We start from the raw sequence: 21659 nt of genomic DNA, 5'->3' as shown, positions 1-21659 counted from the left end.
CCAGCCCCCGCACGCCAGCCCGCCCTCTAGCTTGTCCCGACACCGGTGCCTGGTTCACCCGCGGGGTGCCCAGCCCTCCCCCAGCCGGCCAGCCTAGGGCTTGGCGCTGGCGGGGCGCGGCTGCTCCATCCCTCCTCTGCCTTGCCCTGGCCTGCCCCGGCGCCCTCCCTCAGCCCGGGTATCAGGCCAGAGGCGGAGCTGGCCCGGCGCGCCCCGCCCCCGCTGTAGAAAGGGCCGGGCTAGTGTTACTCGCGGTCATCCGGCTGAGGCCTTTTATCTTGGTGCTGCCGGGAGAGGCGGGAGGAGGAGACACCGGGGGTGGCCCTGAGCGCCGGCGACACCTTTCCTGGACTATAAATTGGGCACCTGGGATGGGTAGGGGGCCAACGCAGCCACTGCAGCCCTCAGTTACAGTCCGACCACTGACCGCAGCAGCGCCCTTGGGCAGCAGCCGCTGGCAGTGGAAACACTGAAGTACCAAGGAGCAGAGAAATCTCAAGGAGGTGGGTATCCCCGCCCCGTCGCTGCCCCGGCCAGCGTGCTTGCTTGAGCTCAGGCATTTCGGAAGGAGAAGTAGGGGGGCACCCCTTTGCTCCTCGGCCCTCGGTGGGCGAGGAGGTGGAACCGCCCGGCTGTCGGGAGCCACCCAGGCGCCGTCCCGGGCAAGCAGTAGTCTGGGAGGGAGGTGCTTGCGGGCAGGGGCGCCCGGTACCCTAGCCGGTGAATAATCTGCTCTTTCGTTCCCGTGTCCCAACCAGGCCAGGGCCCGACCCACCGACCACCCTCCGCCATCACGAGCTTCCGGGCGCCAAAGCCAGAAGCCGCGCATCCCGGAGGGCCGGGCTGCAAGTGAGAAGAGAGTTGGAAAGGGCGGAGGAGGAGCCGGGAAGCCCGCCGCACCGGCTATAGCCAGGCCCCAGGCACAAGCCTCGGAGAGTGCGTGAAGGCGGGCACCCCCTCGCCCCAGCTGACCATCCCTGTGCCCCTACGTCCCAGTGCTCCGGCGCCAGCGCAGCCACCATGATGCAAATCTGTGACACCTACAACCAGAAGCACTCGCTTTTTAACGCCATGAATCGCTTCATCGGCGCGGTGAACAACATGGACCAGACGGTTATGGTGCCCAGCTTGCTGCGCGACGTGCCCCTGGCTGAGCCCGGGTTAGACAACGACGTCGGCGTGGAGGAGGTAGGCGGCAGTGGTGGCTGCCTGGAGGAGCGCGCGTCCCCAGCCCCGGGCCCAGGCAGCGCCAATGGTAGCTTTTTCGCGCCCTCCCGGGACATGTACAGCCACTACGTGCTGCTCAAGTCCATCCGCAACGACATCGAGTGGGGCGTCCTGCACCAGCCGTCGCCACCAGCGGGGAGCGAGGAGGGCAGCGCCTGGAAGTCCAAGGACATCCTGGTGGACCTGAGCCACTTGGAGGGCGCGGACGCCGGCGAGGAAGATCTGGAGCAGCAGTTCCACTACCACCTGCGCGGGCTGCACACTGTGCTCTCCAAACTCACGCGCAAAGCCAACATCCTCACCAACAGATACAAGCAAGAGATCGGCTTCGGCAATTGGGGCCATTGAGGCGGGGCGCCTGCGACTGCCCAGCACCCTCTCCGGCCCCATCTCTCTTTCCTCAAAGCTATTTTCTTCCTGGCTGTGGGGCTCCAAGGGGCAGACTACAAAGTTGGGGGACTGCGTACGTGCAGGGGGCTCGGCGGGGCTGTGTGGAGGAGGGGGTCCCGTTCGTGAGAGGAGAGGAAAGTGGTGGTGGGAGAGAGGGGTTCAAGGACCCTGCCAGGTGAGGGCCTGCATTCTATGTTGATGGGAATGAGATTGGGCTGACGCCCCGCATTTCAGCCTGTGCCTTTCCTAGGGTTTCTTTTCTGTTCTTTCCGGAGGAGAAGGGCCCGAGAAGGGGCCATGCCAGGGCGCGGCGCTGGGTTGCCACACTTGGGAGAGCCGCCTGGAGCTGGGTGGTGGGGAAGGCGGGGCGCGCAACCTCCCGCCGCTCTGTCGTTGGGCCGGTGGAGGCCCAGGCGTTGCTAGGATTGCATCAGTTTTCCTGTTTGCACTATTTCTTTTTGTAACTGTGGCCCTGTCTTAAGTATTTCAAATCTCTTTGCTCTGAAACTTCGGCGATTCCATTGTGATAAGCGCACAAACAGCACTGTCTGTCGGTAACCGGTACTACTTTATTAATGAATTTCTGTTACACTGTACAGTAGTCCTGTGGCACCCCAACCCCATCCCTTTCACACCACCCCTCCCCCACCCCCACCCCGGTGTGTGTAAGTTGGCAGTGTGCCAGCTTGTATGAAGCTTGCCACTCAGCCAGTGGAAATAATAACATTATTATGAGAAAGTGGACTTATCCAAAATGGAACCAACTGACATTCTATCCGTGCTGTACATAGAATGATGAAGGGTTCCAATGTTGTTATATGTCTTAAATTTATTTAAAACTTTTTTTAATCCAGATGTAGACTATATTCTAAAAAATAAAAAACGCAAATGTATTAACTAAACTGGACAAGCGTTTGTTGCTTTTTAATCTGCCAAGGAATGGTTCAGTTCTATAAAAATAAACTTTCTTTTTTTAGCAAAAGTAAATTTTATTTTCTCTCTGGAATTTCATGGTGGTGGATATTCACCTCTGCAGGTATTTAGTTTTGTGTGAGAAGCAGCTGACAAGATGTACTTCCAAGCTTTATTTCTAATTCGGTACTGAAATAGGTCCATACATCTCAACAAAAAGTTCATAAATATTCAAAGTATTTGGGAAGGTACATATACTGTATCTTTCAACCAGTTTCCCTAGCTTATTAGAGCACTTAATTAACATTTTGAATTGTTTGAAGAAGTTCAAGCACAAGCTAAAGTGTAGGCTGAAATTTCACTTGGCTACTGAGAAGTGAAAATTTGAAAGGCAACACCAGCTAATACTAGTGTGCACACCTTGCAGGTCTTTATTTACAAGTCTTTTATGTTGATATTGGGAGATACTTAAATGTATTAAAACATGAGCGATGGCCTTTTTCACTAGTTCCCAACAAAGTGCTCAGCTTTTTGAGCAGTGTTTAGTAATGCCTCCAGTTTTTCCGTCAGCCAGTCTGTGACTGTGGACAGCAGATCTCATCAAGGCTGCTGTAGTGCCTTTGGGAATGCTCACATGCCATTGTGATGCTCTACTTGGATGGTGAGACAGGTGAATCACATTTCTCTCTGCATTTTCTTTATTTCATTATCTGTTGTAGGGGGATAAAAAATGTCAGATCAACTTCAGTTTTTAATCTTGATGTCATGAGGCATTCTTTAAACTCATAGGGCTTGAATTTATAATGAATATAACTTTGCAGTTAAGAAAAAAAAGCAAATTTTTTTTTTGTGGTGCTAGTGGGCAGGGGCAGCTCAAGTCTATCATCACCTTTTAGCAGCAGTGAAAAAAATGGGGAAGTGTCAAGACTGGGGTACCTGCCAGTTGCCAGAGAAAGTTAATCATTAATATATAAAGATAAGCTGGGCAGCACTAAAAGGAAGGCATATAGCCTCTTGTGTCCCCTTTAAAATATCAAAGTGCAAGCAAAAAATAGAAAAAAAAAGGAAGCAAAAGAACCCACTTGGTAGAAAGAAACACAAAGATTTTGGAGCCAGAAAATTATGTGTGCAAATCCTCTTGCTACTACTTAATAATTGCGTGTATTTAACTCTTCAAGCCTGTTGCCACATTTGAAATCAGGCATGACAACTACAATGCTTGCTTCATGGAATTACAGTGAGAATTAAATGAGATGATATGTAGTATGTTTGACACTTAGAACTGTTTCTTTAGGCACTACTAAAGTGCCTTACAGGTCTCTCTGTTACTGTAAATGTTGGTTCATGTCTCCATTTCTGCCCCTGCCCTCCTTTCTCCATGAATATATGAAGCTTAGGACAATGTGTTCACTCTAAGGAAAAGCACAATTTTAATTACACACAGGAAACAGCAGGTAAACTATTTCCTTTCCCAAAGTTGTGAGGGAGAACCTGACTTAAAACTAAAAAGTCACAGTTTGGGCTAGTGATGGCAAGAACTTGGGGATATTCACTGCAAGTTGTTTTTAGAATATTCTTGCTGTGTATACAATACAGAAAAGTATATGTAGATAGCAAAACAAAACTGTAAATAAAGAATGATCAATTATTCACTTTATTTTTGAAAATATTACTTCACATAAAAGTATTACATATTCTTATATATAAATGGTATATATATATATTATACATACTTATATATAAATAGTGATTCTAACCTAGGAGTGATGATACTCACTGTTCTAGAACATTGGAATATTCATGAACCAATAAGGTTTCCCAGGCCCAGTAAGTACTATTTCACTAATAGCAACTATTTTATACTATTTTATTCAAGATCAGTTTATGAAACAAAACCAGGACAAATACCCAACAAGCTTCACCTGTTAAAACTTCTCAAGCTATTTAAAATTTTGCTTAACTTCTGAGGTAAAGTAATAGGTGACTTCATATTTTTAGAAGGTCTTTCCTGAGGAAGCTCAAAGTCATTTATAGATTTGAAAAGTTGAATACATTGTATTCCACCTCCCTCAAAGTGCTCTCGGAGATAGTGGCTGTCTGACAGGGTCCATCTATGTGGGAGTTTGTGTCTAAAGAGAAGGTGCAGATAGATGAACTGGGCAAAAAGGAACAGCTTAGATTGGAATTGATTACCCACCGGATAGTTACATGTGATAAGAATTAGACGAAAGCTTTTGAGAAAGCCTGGTTTTGCCTCTAAAAACAGCTTTCTGCTTTGCTTACATGGGGATTTTCATGTTTTACATTCATACGATGCTCCTTAGCAGTATGGCCTAATTTACTCTTTCTCTGAACCTGAACACAGTTTGTTAGAGAACATGGCACAGCAGCTAAGATTCTTATTCTTTTGACCAATTTGAAAACTAGTCTACTGTTGATGATTCTTTTTTTAAAAAAAAAAATGAAGGTTATTGGCATTTACATATGCCTCCTCGTTTCCTCTTATTTTTAGTTACTGAACAAAAATCATTTGGGAAATAGTCTCTCTCTCTCTCTCTCTCTCCTCCCCCTTCCGCCCCCCTCCCTTTCTCTCCCCTCCCTTCCCCCTCTCTTATTCTACATTGCCAATGGTTCTCAGATGTTTCCAAATGGGACACAGTTCTAGTGGATTGAGAGCTCAAATCTTATACCATGTACCCTTCCCCCCCCCCAAATACTTATCTGTTGGTGGAATATCTAGTAAATCTTACCAATCATTACATCTTTGTGTGATTTCTTTTGAAGAGGTTTTGGATAAAATAATGACAGAAGGAATATTTCTTTAAAATTTTGGACATGATTTTTTTCTTCCCAACCAATAAAAAAGGTCAATTAGAAGTTTTTGAAAACTTTAAACATGTGGAATATTGGGTTCGTTTCTTAAAATTAATTACTAGTTTTTTTTTAAGTTTAAAATTTTATGTTGTTTCTGATTAAAGCTAAATTTCTTTAATTAACAAGATAATTTAATCTTAAAATTATTTATTTTTTTAAGATTATGCCCAGTTTTTTTTTTTTTAAGTAACTCAGGGAAATTTAAAGGTTGTTCTTGAGTTACTCCAAACACTTGCCTAGACCTCTAGTTAGTTCATTTGGAGCTATGTAGAACTTTCTGATAGGTGGTGGACATGATGATACTGTACTACCAACAACTGTTTCTGTCTCTGGAAACTAGTACCATCCTTTGACTTATGCAAACTGGGGCTCCTGCTCTGGGCTCCCCATTGTAAAGGGTCCCCACTCTGACTGTCCTAATGCCTTGCCACTCCCCATGGGGCAAGGAGTCCTCATAGCCAAGAGAATGGCCAGAACTGTGTCCCCACTTCTAGACCACACTCTGGGTCTCAGAAGTCTTTTCCAGTTTTGATAAACAAGGATTCCACGGTTTTTCTCCCTATTCTCCACATTCCCCAGGAGTCTCCTTGCTCCATTGAAGAATGATGTTTAGTTTATGAAATGTTGGCTAAGGAAAAGGAAAACCATATCTGTACACAGAACTTTTCCTGCTGCTTGCTGTTCAGTGCTTGAATGGTGGCAGTTATAGCAAAGGCAGCTACTCTGGACTCAAACAGATACGTTTTCCCGAAAACCATGAAGATTTCACCTCCCCAAATAGTCTCTCATCTTTTTGTTGTTGTTGTCATTTAGTTAGCTGTTTTCTTTTTAGGGTCAGAAGTCTTGGACAAGTTAAAGCAGAAAACGAGGAGTTGTGCATGTGTCTAAACGAGGTCCACTAAAACCACAACTCTCTCATCAGCCCCATCCCGTTTTGGCATTCTCTACTTTTAAGGGGAACATATTTTGTTCCTTCTCGTGCTTTTTCTTATATTTTATTACTTCTTTGATATTCTTTCAGAAAACATTGCCTAGCAGTTTTTAAAATATATCTGCCAGTGTGCCCAACTTGAATAATCCCAAACGGGCAAGAATTTGGCTTGGAGAATGTCCTTATCACCTACCTGGGTCAGAACAGGCTTGTAGACAGTAATTTTCTGACCTTGGATTGTCTAGAGAAAGTGTTTTCTAATGCAGTAGATAAGAAAATTACTAGCAAAATATAGAACAGAGTTCTTTATTTTAGATAGCTCAATAAACAATGTTGGAGGTGGGGCATTTTCTAGAGTCTATTTTACTTTTCAATATCAATCTGACTAGTGTTGATATGTGCACTTTTATCAACGAGCATTCAGTTAACAGGATGAAACTGGACATGATTCATTTGATGTTTTCAAAGATAGAAACTAACTTTGTAGTTTTTTTTTTCCTTTTGAATACCACACTGCTGAGGTAAAGAATGTTGTAGCTTGTGGGTGAGCTCAATAGGGCCAATTAAAACCTGACTACTCCTCCACCATGTTGAAATACCTGACAGAACTTGCTGTGCCCTCCTCGGATAATGGCCTTTTTCTTCTTCTTCTTCTTAGACATCTAATTGAGGAGACTTCCTGTTTGGTAGTCAAGGAAAGATGAAAATGAAAGTACCACATTGTTGGTTCTGACCAAGGTGTTTAAAATTTTCCAGTTGTTCACAATGCAATATTAATTTTAAGCCTGGCTTCTTATTAATACAAAATGAAACATATACATTGTGAAAGAACACATATATGTTCCATAGCAGCCAAAGTATGTGTAGAATGCAAGGAGTGTAGTTAATGTAGTTTAGTCATTCAGAAGAAGGTGTAGTATTTTATGACATCTAATTGACATTGCAGCTTATAACTCATAGAGGCTTTGGGGGTATAATTTTGTTTCTGTTGTGATAAGTACTTGTTGACAATTCATTCATAGCTTAAATGTTTGAGGGGAAAGTGCCAGAAATTTAGATGGTTAACTCTGATGTTGAGGTCTACAAAAACCAGCAGTCCTTTCGCCTTAGTGGGTTTGGGAGCAGAAGACAATGCCTGCTCCCTGCAGCCAGATTGGCCTCGTGTCGAAAAAGGGAGGCACCGAGACAAGTCTGCCTAATTTAGTCTTTCCAAATTTGCCAAATGTCACCCCACTGTTTCTGTGTCAGTGTGAGGAAAGGGAGTGATGGAGAAAGGCAAAATGTGTTTCAGGACACTCCCACCCATTCGTAACCTGAGGAGTGGGGGGAAATTGTTCTCTTCTGGTATCGGGCTGCGATCCCTTTTCCTCTGACTACACAGCTAGCAAATATTAAGTTGAAGCCTATGAAATTGCCATTTTTATTGGTTCACAGTGGTTGAATAATCTCTGATTGCAGCAGTTAGGTACACCTCTTGTGGGCATGCTGTAGTCCTTTTCCATCACCTTATGAAACTTGTTTGCCAACTCAGGGTTGGCCTGATCTTGAGGTACAAGGAGTAGGGAACAAAAGGACACCAAGGGGGGATACATAAAGAAGACAAATAGAAAGGAAGAAAGAGGAAGAGTCTTAAAAATGAAGAGAGAAAATGGAGAAGTGGCAGAGAAACTGTGGCAAATTGTATTTTCTGAAAGTGGCTGCAAAATTATTTCTTCCACAACCTTGCCACCTTCCATCAAGAGGTAAGATCTCTGTCTCCTCCCCTTGAATTTAGGTAGGGCTTTGTGGTTGCCTTGATAAAATTAATGTGACTGTCACTTCCAAGGCCAGGTCATAAAAGGTGGTATCTCTTCATCTTGCATGAGATACATAGCTCTCTATTGAGATGCTGGCTCTTGAAACCCAGATACCATGCTGGGAGGAAGCCCAAGCCACTTGGAGAGGCCACACATAGGTGTTACATCTGACTACACTGCTGAGGTCCCAGCCAACAGCCACTATGAACCGCCAAACATGTGAGCAAGACTTCAAATGATTCCAGCCCCAGCCTTCAAGCCACCCCAGCTGACGCCAAATGGAGCAGAGACAAGCTGTCCCCATTGAGCTCTGCCCAAATTTCAAACTTGTGTGCAAAATATTTGTATTCTTTTAAGCCACTAAGTGATTTGTTACACACTAATACATAACTGGAACAGAGACATTTTCCAACTTTCAGAAGATTGTAGAACTATTGAAAACAATTGAAAGTAGTATGTAATCTATGGAACAGGGTCTGTTTTATCACATTTACTTGAGTAGCAGTTTATAATAAAGCTGGAACCTTTGGAAACATTTATCTGATGGTTGGCATAGAAAATAGAAGGATTAGAAGTGATGGATGATTAGAGAGATGGTATAAGTAACATTTTATAGTTCTGTTAAAACTCGATATGGCAGGCAAGATAATCATCCTCCCCGAGAGATGCCCATGACCCATTTGCTGGAACCTACGAATATGTTACCTTGCATGTTAAGAGGTAATTAAGGCCGGGCGCGGTGGCTCACGCCTGTAATCCTAGCACTCTGGGAGGCCGAGGTGGGCGGATCCTTTGAGCTCAGGAGTTCGAGACCAGCCTGAGCAAGAGCGAGACCCCATCTCTACTAAAAATAGAAAGAAATTATATGGACAGCTAAAAATATATATAGAAAAAATTAGCCGGGCATGGTGGTGCATGCCTGTAGTCCCAACTACTCGGGAGGCTGAGACAGGAGGATCCCTTGAGCTCAGGAGTTTGAGGTTGCTGTGAGCTGATGCCACGGCACTCACTCTAGCCTGGGCAACAAAGTGAGACTCTGTCTCAAAAAAAAAAAAAAAAAAAAAGAGGTAATTAAGGTTGCAGATGGAATTAAGGTTACTAGTTACCTGCCCTTCAGCTGGGGAAATCATCCTGGATTATCTCGTGGGCCATTGTAATCACAAGGGTCTTTAAAAAGATGAAAGTAGGAGTCAGAAGACTCAGAGTCAGAGTGATGCAGCTTCAGAAAGAATGGATTCACCATCGCTGGCTGTGAAGTTGGAAGAAGGGGCCATGAGCCAAGAAATGCAGGCAGCCTCTAGAAGCTGGAAATGGTGTGGAAACAGATTCTCCCCCTGGAGCTTCAGAAGGCATGCAGCCCTGCCACACCTTATTTTTAGCCCCCAAGACCCATTTTGGACTTCTGACATCCAGAACTATAAGATAATAATTTTGTGTTGTTTTAAGTGATTAAGTTCGTAGGAATTTTTTTACAGAAGGAATAAAAAATGAAAATACTTGGCTTCCAGCCTATGATAGGCCAGGAAATGAAAAGGTTATAATACTCTTGGCACCTAATCCATTTGTTGTCTTTAGGCTGGTTAAAATAGAATTTCTAGCATAACAACTTGTTGAAAACAGTATTGAAAGGTTCTTTTTGTCTTGTTTTGTGAAAGAAATTTGATTTTTCTTTTAAGCTCTAATCTTGGAGACAATGGCCCTGCATAAAAAGACACCACTTAGAGTGCTGCCATTGTATTACTAAAAAGGTTTGCCTCAAATATAGCAGCATTATTTATTATGCATTTATGATTAAGATCTTAGACACACCTTCTCTTTCTTTATTCCCCACTCTCACTTCTTTCCCTTCCAAAACATTTTGTGATTTTTTTTCATGTGTAGTGTTTATTTCTGCAACCCCCCATTTTATTATTTTTTTATTGCTATATAATTACATGTAATAAAATGCACAGATATTAAGTATACGGTTTGTTAAGTTTTGACAAATGCATACAGCCATAACTAATACCTCAGTCAAGGTACAGAACATAACCATCAACTTAAAAAGTTACCACATGTTCCTTTCTGATCTATGATGCTCCTCCATCCCCCTTCCCAGGCAATCACTATTCTGGTTCCTGTCCCCATATGATTAGTTTTGCCTGTTCTTAAACTTCATATGAAGAAAATCATACACTATGTACTCTTTTGTGTCTTGCTTCCTTCATTCAACATAATATTTCTGAGATGCATCCATGCTCTTGCATAAGTCAGTAGATCTTTCCATTTTACTGATCAGTAGCATTCTATTTTATACATTTCCATGACTTGTTTACCCATTCTTTTGTTGATGGACATTGAGGTTGTTTCTATTTAATTAATTAATTAATTTGTTTTAGCTATTATGAATAAAGCTATAAAGAACATTCTAGTGCAAGCCTTTCTTTATTTCTATCTTTCTTTTTGATAAATACATAGGAGTGAGATTTTTAGTTCATAAGATAGGTATATATTTAACTTTATACGAAACTGCCAAGGAATATTCCATAGTGGTTATAACATCTACCCTTTCACCAGCAATGTGTGAGAGAGCCAGTTGTACAGTCCCTTTAATTTGTGGCTCCTCATCATTGCTCTCTAGTACTTTTAGCTCTCCTTGAATGGTGATGAGTTACTGCTGCAATGGAGCATAAAAGCTTTTCAATGGAGAGAAACATATTAGATGCTGTCTCAGTGAACTTAAGGGTCATAATAAGAGAGGTGATAAGAGTTTGCTAGTTGTTAATTAACTATGAGGGCCAGGGAAGGGAGAAAAAGGAAACCCTTGAGGAGGGAGCTGCTACTTCTGTTTTTCAGAGATGGGGTCTTGCTCTGTTGCCTAGGCTGAAGGGCAGTGGTGCAATCATAACTGCTGGGCTCAAGCAATTTTCCTGCCTCAGCCTCCCTAGTAGCTGGGACTACAGGCACATACCACCATGCCCAGATAATTAAAAAAAAATTTTTAGAGATGAGATCTTTCTATGTTGTCCAGGCTGATCTCAAACTCCTGGGCTCAGGCGATCCTCCTGTCTCAGCCTTCCAAAGCACTGGGATTACAGGCATGAGCCACTGTGCCCAGCAGGAGCTTCTTTTTTTTTCCCCTACCTAAATTGTTCTTTAAGGCTTTATAAGAAACTGCAACCAAATTTTGTATTATTCTGACTGGTTATTTAATCTGTGGATTTTCTAAGCCTCTCTCTTTCTCCTCTTTTTTCTTCCTTCATTTACTTCACTGCTTATTAGTATATGCACCAATGAGAATTCACACTAGAAGCTTTATATTCTTGTTTATAACTCTCATAAAGACTTGTAAAGAGCACAAATTCAAACTCAAAGCAATCATTCTGGAATTGGGGCCTACAAGGAGTGGGAAGGTGGTTCAAAGAACTGTACTAGCTCCCATCCCCCACCCCTCCCCACTGTGATTTTGGGAGGCAGAATAAACAGGAAGTGGGGTATGAGGGGGAGAAGTAGCTGGGAGAGACACTCCAAAACAGCCTGCACTTGCTCAACACAAACTCAGAAAGAACAAAGTTCTAAAACAAAGGCCCAATCCCTCCCTTCCTCCTTTCCCTCTATCCTTCTTTGCTCTGTGTTAAGGTGCAGGGGAATCAAATGCAAGAGCTCAGATGTAGTTAAAGGAATTTCCAGGCTTGTAGCAAAGATCAAATGTAGACAAACAATTTAACACTGTGAGCAAGATAATGGAATTAGGCAGATTTCTGGGAACATGCAGGAGGAAGCTTACCTCACAGAGGTCAAGGAGGCTTCATGGAAGTGACACTTCATTCAGGAAATATTTACTGGGCACTGACTATACACCAGGTATTGGGCTATGTGCTAGCAATGATAGTGAACATTATAGAGTCTCTGCTCTCCAAGGCTTATGGTTCAGAGGAGGGTGGAGATAAGTAAATAGGAAATTACAATGTAGTCTAGTAAGTGCTATGATGGCTGGGTACAGTGGGCTATGTGAACTCACAGGAGGGACCCTATATAAGGCCTGGGGATTGAGGAACAGTCTCTTGGACAAAGTGACCTCTATGCTGAGATCTGAGGTAACAGTGTGGATTAGCCAGATGACAATAGAGTTGGGATGGATTCTCTTGGGCTACGTCCAAGAGCCTGGGAGCAGATGGGCAGAAGATGAGGGTAAGACATAAACAGAAGCAATGTTATGAAGAGGGTTTTAAAACGTGCTAAAGATCTGCCTCCTGATATGATGTACTGAGAAGGACACATCACTTCTGTGATATTCCTGCCAAACACGCTCAACCTAAGCTTAATCATGAGGAAACATCAGGCAGATCCAAAATGAGGGCCATTCTACAAGATGTCTGGTCTATACTCTTCCAAAGCGTCAAGGTCATGAAAGATAAAGGTGGAGGAACTGTTCTAGGATTAAAAGATATTTAAAGAGATAGGAAAACAGAATGCAATGTGTGATCCTGGATTAGATCTTGAACCAGAAACATCAACCTCTCTATGTGTGTGTATATATAAGATATAATATATATAGATAGATAGATATAGATATAAAGGACATCATTTGTTTAATTGAAAAATATGAATAAAGTCTGTAAAATCTGTATATTAAATAATTATATTGTAGCAATGTTAATTTTCTGATTTTAATCATTGTACTGCAGTTGCATAAGCTATTTTTCTCATTCCGAGGAAGATATACACTGAAGTACTTAGGAGTAAAGTGGCATTTTCTTTGCAGTTTATTCTCAAATGATTCAGAAAGAAATAAATGCGAGATAGAGAAGTAAAACGGAATGTCTGGGTGAGAGGTATATGGAAAATTTTTTGTACAGTTCCTACAAATCGTAAGTCAGAAATTATTTCAAAACAAAAAGTTTTAGCAAACCAAGGACAATAGGAAATGGTGGGCCAGTGGAGGGTGTTGTACTCTGGAATGATGCCTCATGCTGCAGTGCAGTGAATGGTTCAATCTGGGGCAGACTCATTGCTAGTTTGCAGGCTCTGGTGTTAATGCAGGTCAGAGATGATGGTGGCCTCAAATAAAGTGGTAGCAGTGGAAAAAGACAGAAGTAGATAGACAAATGAGTTATTTAGGATGTAGAAATCAGAAGAGGTGGTGGGATGTTGTGGAGGTTATAGGGAGGGAGGGGTCAAGGGTGGCACTTGGGATTCTTCCTGGAGTTAGTGTTGAATGTGTGTGAGATAGCATTAGATGCAAAGAGCACATTTTAGAAGGAAAGATGATTTTAGATTTAGACACTACCCCCAAGCTAGCTCTAGTTGCAGCCTGCCCCATCTAAGTTGATGACAACTCCATCATTCCTGTTGCTTAGGCCCCAAACTTTGGAGATACACTTGATGCCTCTCTTTCTCTCATACTCCACATCCAATTTGTCAGGAAATCTTCTTGGCTCTGCCTGCAGAAAATATCAAATACCTGACACTTCTCAGCATCTGCACTGATACTCTTCTGGTTCAAGCCACCATGATATTCCACCTGGTCTCTCTATCTATGCTTTTCCTTTACAGTGGCCAGATGGATGTTGTTAAAATGGGGGTCACATGTTACTCCTCTGATTCAAACTCTGCAATGACTTCGTATCTCTCAGTGTAAAAGCCTTCTGAAGGCCTTCAAGACCCTGCATGGAATGGCTTCCAGTACTGCTCTGATCTCATCTCTCTCTCTTCCTCTTGTTCACTCTGTTCCAGCTATTTTGATGCTCCATGCTCCAGCCCTTGCTCTTGCTGCTCTCTCTTCTAGAACACTCTTTCCCCAGATATCAATATAATAGAAAATGCTGACATAACAAAGACTTCAACAAGAGAGAATCCTTTCCTCGCATAAAGGAAATGTGAAGACTAGTTGTCCGGCAGGAACACTAATACACTGCTGGTGGGACTGCAAACTAGTGCAACCCCTGTGGAAAGCATTATGGAGGTATCTTAAACAGATTCAAGTAGACCTGCCATTTGACCCAGCAATCCCATTACTGGGCATATACCCAAAGGAAAAAAGGTCATTCTGTAACAAAGGCACATGTACCCGAATGTTTATAGCAGCACAATTCACAATTGCAAAGATGTGGAAACAACCCAAATGCCCATCAATACATGATTGGATTAGTAAACTGTGGTATATGTATACCATGGAATATTACTCAGCTATAAGGAATGATGAAGATACGACATCTCTATGGTTCTCCTGGAGAGAGTTGGAACCCATTATATTAAGTGAAGTATCCCAAGAATGGAAAAACAAGCATCACATGTACTCACCAGAAAATTGATTTCCCTGATCATCACCTAAATACAAATCTGGAAACGACACCAATTGGACATCAGACTGAGGTGGGGGGTGGGGGAGGGGATGGGGGTATGCCTACACAATGAGTGCATTGCGCACCGTTTGGGGAGTGGTAACACTTGAAGGTGCTGACTCGGGACAGGGGGGGTGGGGAAAAAATATGGGAAAAAAAAAAGCATTTGAGGAGCAAAATTTTGCTTAACTGCCTAATTGCTGAAACAAGTGATAGATAATGATAAATAATCATTTTCTCACCAACATATTCCCAAATTATACATTTTATGGCTTATAAAATCACAAACTTTATAGTTATATTAGAAAGCTATAAATTTTGTAATTTATAAAATTATAAGTAACATTTTATCCTAATTTTAAATTATTCATTTTAGAGCTGATATCACCTGGACTATGGATTTTTCACGTTTGTAATCTAGAGCAGAGAGGTCCTTGGTTGAGGTTTTAGCTAATTATATTGAAAATTTTCATTTTTAAAACAATGTATTTTTAAAATCCCTTACCTTTAAATTAAAATTTAAATAAAAAGTGTTATTTTTATCTTAAAAATAAAAAATCACTATGTCTACCAAAAAAAAAAAAATAAAAAAAAAATAAAATGTAAGGCATTAGCATCATAGTCATTGCAAACTCTTTATTCACATGCTTTTATACAAATGTTTTCATTAGTTCAGCCGTAGCATTTATGATATGGAATAAAACCATTAAAAGGAAAAAAAGAAAAAAAAAAAAGACTAGTTGTCTGGGAATGCTACTGTGGTCTCATAGCCTCATCAGGCTCCAGATTCAGATATTTATCCTTCCATAACCTCAACATCCCTCCTTAAGAATACTTCATGGTGCAAGGTGGATGCTGGAGCTCCAGATATCATGTTTATGCCAGCAAGAGCACAGGCAGAAAGAAACAGAAGAATACTAAGTGCATGTTCTCAACTGAGTCAGTTCTATCACAAGCAACAATCCCAACCCTTCCACAAATAATTTTGTGTATACTTCTTTGGTCATAGCCTACTCACAACTTACAATTTAAAGGCCTTTGGGTGGACTTTGGCTTTTACATTGATAGGCCATACTCAGTTGCTAGGAAGGCTGGAAAATGCAGTTGTTTCAGGTAACAACATGCCCAGCTAAAAATTAGGGTTGTGCTACTAAGGAGAAAGGGGAGAACGAGTACAGGCACAGGTAGCTAGTGGTTTTTAACATGGATCTATTGTTCCTGATGTTGATGATCTCACCATTCCCTTTATTCTCTGCCAGTGTGACCACAGGGCCTGGTACCACCTGGCCCATCTTCATTGTGGGAGATGGAAGGTGGGGAGCCTGGGTTTTGAGTCATACTGGTGAAGTAGTAGGAAGGAAGGACAGACTAAGAGAGAAGGTATAGAAACCCTGGACATGTAGGAAAGGGGAGGAGAAATAAATGTAAGAACCAGGTCTCTGATCCTTGATTAATTTAAAACTAAACTGAAGTTTAAGCCTTGCTGTTGATGTTTATTCTTGTTTCTTTTTCCTCTGAAACCATAGACACTCAGGACGGTCTCTGCATGATTTGGCATAATATGACCTGGTTGTTCTACTGGGCCTGGCTGTGAAATCTGTCCATGTTCATAGTTTCTCATATTTCCCATTTTATTTTCATTTTCATTTCAGGAGAGGACATTGGTAATGCTTTCTAGCCACACGTGATATTATCTAGTGCAACTTGTATAAAGAGACAAACGTGTCAGTGAAGCTTTGCTACAAAGAGGTAAAAAGGACAATAATTGCAATACTATATTTTCTGAAATATAAACGTCTTTGGGGCTGGAATGTATAGTAAATTTATCTATTTTAATAAACTAGCAGAATTAAGGGATTACAGGAGTTAAAAACATAAAACCCAGGAGATCATTTCCTAGAATTTGACATGCTCACAAATACCTTTTAAAAACAAGGGAGGCAAAATATACATATTATAATATATCCCATAGAAAAATCTTTAGAGATCTCCAATATTCTCCAACCATTGGTTATCTCTGCCTGAGCAGTAAGAGGAATTTTATTTTTTATTATCACTTTTAAAAATGATTGGTTTGCATAATTTTTTAATGTACATAAAAACCCAAGGCAGGCCAAATAGCCAAGGGATGATGGATATCACTCAATTAGGAGGCAGCTCTCATGCGACACAAACAATGCAGCCTGTGGCACTGCAGTGGTGGCACATGTGTTGGAGGTGGGGGAGCCCCTACTTATGCCAACTCCTGAGTGACTAAGAAACTTTGCTCTGACTTGGTACAAACCAAGTTTGGGGGAGGTGTGGTGTGGCTGAATAGCTTCCCATGCTATTATAGGGCTAATGTCCAAGCAGGAGGCCACTGTGTTTCTATATTAAGAAATCCAGGGCACAATAATCAGACACTAGCTAACACAAATGATTTGTCCTAACATTTCTGAGTCATATCAAGATTTACCATGCAAATACCTATTTTGAGAAAGACTAGGGGAAGGATAGAGATCTTTCAAGTGTGGAACACTGGGAAAGGAAGATTATTCTAAAATTCTAAGCCAACAGTGATATGGACACCTGGCAAAACATTTAAATGTATGTTAAGTATTTAGCAAAATCAGAAAGTACAGGATGAGGCTTGAATACTGAACTGTGGAGAAATGGAGACAGAGCAGCTGAGATAGCATGACGGGCGTAGAAGGCAGCTCTGGTGATAGCAGGGAAACAGGGAAGAGCATGGGGCATAGCTGGGCAGGACGAGCCCACTGTTGAGGAAAGGCTGGGAGTCCATACACAAGGGCAGAGCCAAGATCTATGGACTAGAGGACAGGAGAGAGTCAACCTCAACATTTTTCCTCTGGAAGATGCCTCTCAGAAAGGTAGAAATAAAGATCTTGATGTTTGTTTTTTGTAGGATCAAACACATTCCTACCTCAGCAAGCTAATTCCTTCCCCAAAGATGTGTTTGTGATTCTGTGGAAACAACCTGATTCTATGATATAATGCCTGGTAGGAATTCTAGCCTTTTCTCTATAAAGGTCAGTTTCTCACTAGCAGTTCTTCTCTTATGGAAACAAAGATCTGATGATTATTCCAAGAAAAAGTTATTGTCTATATTTGTTACTTTAAGCATTTTGCCAAAAGAAACTATTTCTTCTTTCAACTGAGAAAGTGATCTTATTTAAAAAGCGTAAGTTATTATTTATGGTACAAATTTACTTTTCAAGATGAGTCTATAGTTCTGTGCATTCATGGACACCATGTCCTGATAGCTCATGGCAGCATGAACATCACTGTTATATTAGAAAGAGGCCCTTTGGTTGGATTTTACTCCTCGACTCAGGTAATGATGCTATCCATATGTTAATGGTAGGGTAATTTATTTATTTTGGCTGTTTTAACATTGTGGCTTTTAAAATATATTTCATTCACATGTGTTTGCAGGAATTATATTTGGATTTTATCCAACTTGAAAAAACAGTATCTTTTGTTTCTAAATCATGAAAGTTAAAATGCAGAAAAATAACCCACTGTGTATTTGAATCTGATATTTTCATCACTTAAGTCAAAGAAGTCAAGATTCCATTTACAGGGCAAATATAATTTGCAGATGACCTTATTGTTTATTTCCATCTATTCCTAGGGTGGACTAGAGGTTTTACAAAAATCTTCAAAACAAGAGAGTTACTGAGGTTCATACTACTAGGCTAACATCAGAAATGTCCCTTCCCATAGGTTTGTCCCCAGCTGAAAAGCAGATGAGTTTATGACCTTAAAATAATCACCTGAATAAGGAATATATCTCACTGAGGGATGTTGTGTGGGAAAAGATGTGTCAAATACTGAAAAGTCAGGTATAAAAAAAGTAATATGATACATTGAGAAGTGGCAAAAATTATAATGTTGGCTATATGAATAGGAATGACCTAAGAGATGACCTTATTTATCCCTTGGGACAAGAATCAAGGTGTTCTGCTAGAAGCTTGCTCTGACAATAGTTGTATCCCTTCTCAGTTTCTCCCAATAGTTTCAGATTCAGGTGACATATATTTCCTCCAAATATTTCCTTTCCCCCAAAAAATTCATTTCCATTTAAAAAACCCAGGCTGACTTTTAAAAGTCTCCTATGAGAATTAAATTGCATATGATACTTAACAACTTTGTAAACATTAAAGTGTCATATGAATGCTTAACCCTACAACAAGGGAGCATAAATATACCTTAAAATAAAGATGTAAAAGGCAGGCAATGCTAAATCTTCATCAGATTGTAACTAAAATAATAATAATGAAGACATATTGGTATTATAATTCTTGTAATTTGAGTAATAATTCCATATAAGAAAATAATTTGACAAATGCTTCTAATTTAATGCTCTTCCCCCCCAGGATCACTTTGAAGTGAGTTAAAAAACTGATAAAAAGGTTGTTTATATAAATATATGTAGTCTATTATTTATATGTGTATTGAAAGCCAGACAATGGAATTCATAAAAGGCTAGAGTTAAAATGAACCTTAGAGATCACCTAGTATATTTTCCATCAACTAGTTTGTGACAGAGGCAAGACTAAAATTTAGGTCTTTCAACTTCTAGATCTTTGTTCCTTTCATTATACTAAGTTCTTTGTTGTGCCTATTTAAATTATTTAATTTGCTCAGAGAATTAGAAATTTCACCAATGTTCTTTTTAAATTTTATCCTTGGAGATGAATTTCTAAAATTTGGGGGATATCACTTACCAGCTTCTATGTGAAGGGATCATTTCATAATGTATATTATAAATAATTTTTAAGGCTAAGAAAAAGTTTTCTTTATCTCAAACATAAGTTAGAAATGCTTGCTAGCAAGAGAAGTCTCTACTTTTTACCTTGAAGATACTTTATTTTTCTTTTATGAATTTTGTAAAAGTTTTTCCTTGATGGTCATTTTGAGCTGCTATATAAATCAAAGATTAAATTCCCAAACTCATAACATAAGCATTCAAAGTTTTGGTAGTACAACTTTAAGGAAAATATAAAATCCTTTCTTTGTCATTGTCTTATTCAGATCATAATAAATATTTCATTCCCAATCTAATGGATTTGGCTTGGAGGTGCCTTACATAGCCATATTGTAATGTTCGGGTTTGGTTTGTTTTAAAAATTTATAGCAGTTCCAAGCAGAAGTTAGATCTGTTCTCACAACTGCCAATACCGCAGGCCATTTTCTATAAACATCTTTTAAAAAAAAATCAAATGCACATTACCAAAAGAACCAGAGACACAGCTGTTTCTGGTTCTGATCTTAAGAGACATCAACTTTTGCTTAGCAAAATTCAAGTAAGAAGAGAATTGATGAAGTCTGATCACCTATTCCAAGGAGTTCTGCCTGAGGATGGAAAGAATGGAAGAGGAGGTCTCTGATATCACTTTCTTATTTAATTCAAAACTTATTTCCTAGCTGAGATGAGAAAGTAGAAGTAGTGAGAGAATCCATATAGTTCAAAATAAGATAAAGCACCATTTACTTCGTGTTTCTTACTTTAAAAATATAAGACCTTTGGGTTTAATATATACTTACCATATGACCCAGCAATTCCATTTCTAGGTATTCATCCAATAGAACTAAAAACATATGTCCACATAAAGACTTCTACACAGTTTTCATTTTATTCCTAAAATCCTCCAAAATGGAATCAACCCAAATGTCCTCTAGTATAGTATAGCCATACAATGGAATACTATTCCATAAAAAAGGAACAAACTACTGATATGTAACCCAACATGGATGAATCTCAATATTATGCTGAGTAAAAGAAGCCAGGGCCAAAAGAAGAAATAAAGTATCATTCCATTTCTATGACGTTCAAGAATAAGCAAAGCTACTCTATGGCAGAAAAATATCAAAATAGTGGTTTCCCGGGACAAGGAGTGGGGGTATTGACTGCAAAGAAGCACAAGAAATTTTTGAGGTGTGGCTGTGTTTTGACTGGGAGGAGTGGTCACATGAATGTATATCAGGTTTCTCAACCTTTACGCTACTGACATTTTGGGCTGGATAATTCTTTCTTGAGGAGGGCTTTCCTGTGTACTATAGGATGTTTAGCAGCACTACTAGCCTCTACACACTAGATTCCAGTAGTACACACCTTTTCTCAGTTGTGATAACCAAAAATGTCTCCATAAATTGTCAAATGTCCCCTGGTGGCAAAATCACCCCCAGTTGAGAAACACTGATGTAGTTCATCAATCCTCAGCAAAGTGCACACTTAAGATGGGCACATTCATTTTACTATATGCAAATTATACCTCAGTAAATAAATGAAAATAAGCCTTTTTGGGGGAAAAAGAATAACTTTATAGTGGAGAAATCTAACAAACATCATCTCAGCCAAGTGATCAAGGTCAACATCAATAGTGATCAGTCATGTTAATGGTGTGTACCCTTGATGTGATGTGAAGGGAATGACACTTTACCTCTGTGGTCTTCCTTCCAAAAGCACATAATCCCAGTCTAATCATGAGAAAAACATTAGACAAATCTCAATAGGGGAGCATTCTACAAAATCCATAATTAGTACTCCTTGAAATTGTTAAGGTCATCAAAAACAAAGAAAGTCTTAGAAACTATCACAGCCAAGAGAAGCCTAAGGAGACATGATCCCTAAATGTAATTTGATATCCTAGATGGGATCCTGGGACAGAAAAAGGAAGTATGTAAAAACTAAGGAAATCTGAATAAAGTAGGGACTTGAATTAATAATAATGTATTAATATTTGTTCATAAATTGTGACAAATGTATGACACTAATGTAAGATGTTAATAATAGGAGAAACTGTGCAGGGGTGTATGGGAACTCTGTAGTATCTATGCAATTTTTCTATAAATCTAAAACTATTATTTTTGTATTGAATTAAGTTAAATCCAACTCAACCCCAACATGTTCAGAGCAGGTTTTAGGATCATTTATGAGATAAAAGGACTTGAAGCACATGACAATCAATGCCTTAATAAAATTTCTTTGTCATGTTTGTGGTTAGCAGTATTAAAAACAAACAAAAAACCCAAATATACAACAGAAACATAAGTCTGTAGATTTCTGAATGCTATGCAAGCTCAGTGTCAATTCCAAAAGGGCTTATTTATATTTTAAATTTTTTATGTTAAAAAATAAGCCCTTTAAGAATTGACATTGAACTTACATAGCATTCGGAAATCTATAGACTTTTATAAACA

At 40.2% G+C, this 21659-nt stretch overlaps 1 protein-coding gene across 1 annotated transcript; it reads left to right on the top strand.

The window, feature by feature from the left end:
* The first annotated feature begins 308 nt into the window (after window positions 1–308).
* Window positions 309–2466, top strand: MID1IP1 (MID1 interacting protein 1). Its single transcript, XM_069463305.1, has 2 exons — window positions 309–503; window positions 759–2466. Exon 2 carries the CDS (start codon window positions 1021–1023, stop codon window positions 1573–1575), a length of 555 nt encoding a protein of 184 aa, XP_069319406.1. The 5' UTR covers window positions 309–503; window positions 759–1020; the 3' UTR covers window positions 1576–2466.
* The last annotated feature ends 19193 nt before the right edge of the window (window positions 2467–21659 follow it).

The sequence above is a fragment of the Eulemur rufifrons genome, chromosome 30, assembly GCF_041146395.1.
Source record: "Eulemur rufifrons isolate Redbay chromosome 30, OSU_ERuf_1, whole genome shotgun sequence".
Classification (NCBI taxonomy): Eukaryota; Metazoa; Chordata; class Mammalia; order Primates; family Lemuridae; genus Eulemur; species Eulemur rufifrons.
Note: the sequence above shows the minus strand (reverse complement) of the source record. Positions and strands in the feature narration are given on the sequence as shown.

What these genes read in the sequence shown, in the direction of transcription:
- MID1IP1 (XM_069463305.1), top strand. Translation starts at nt 1,021, where the DNA reads ATGATGCAAATCTGTGACACCTACAACCAGAAGCACTCGCTTTTTAAC.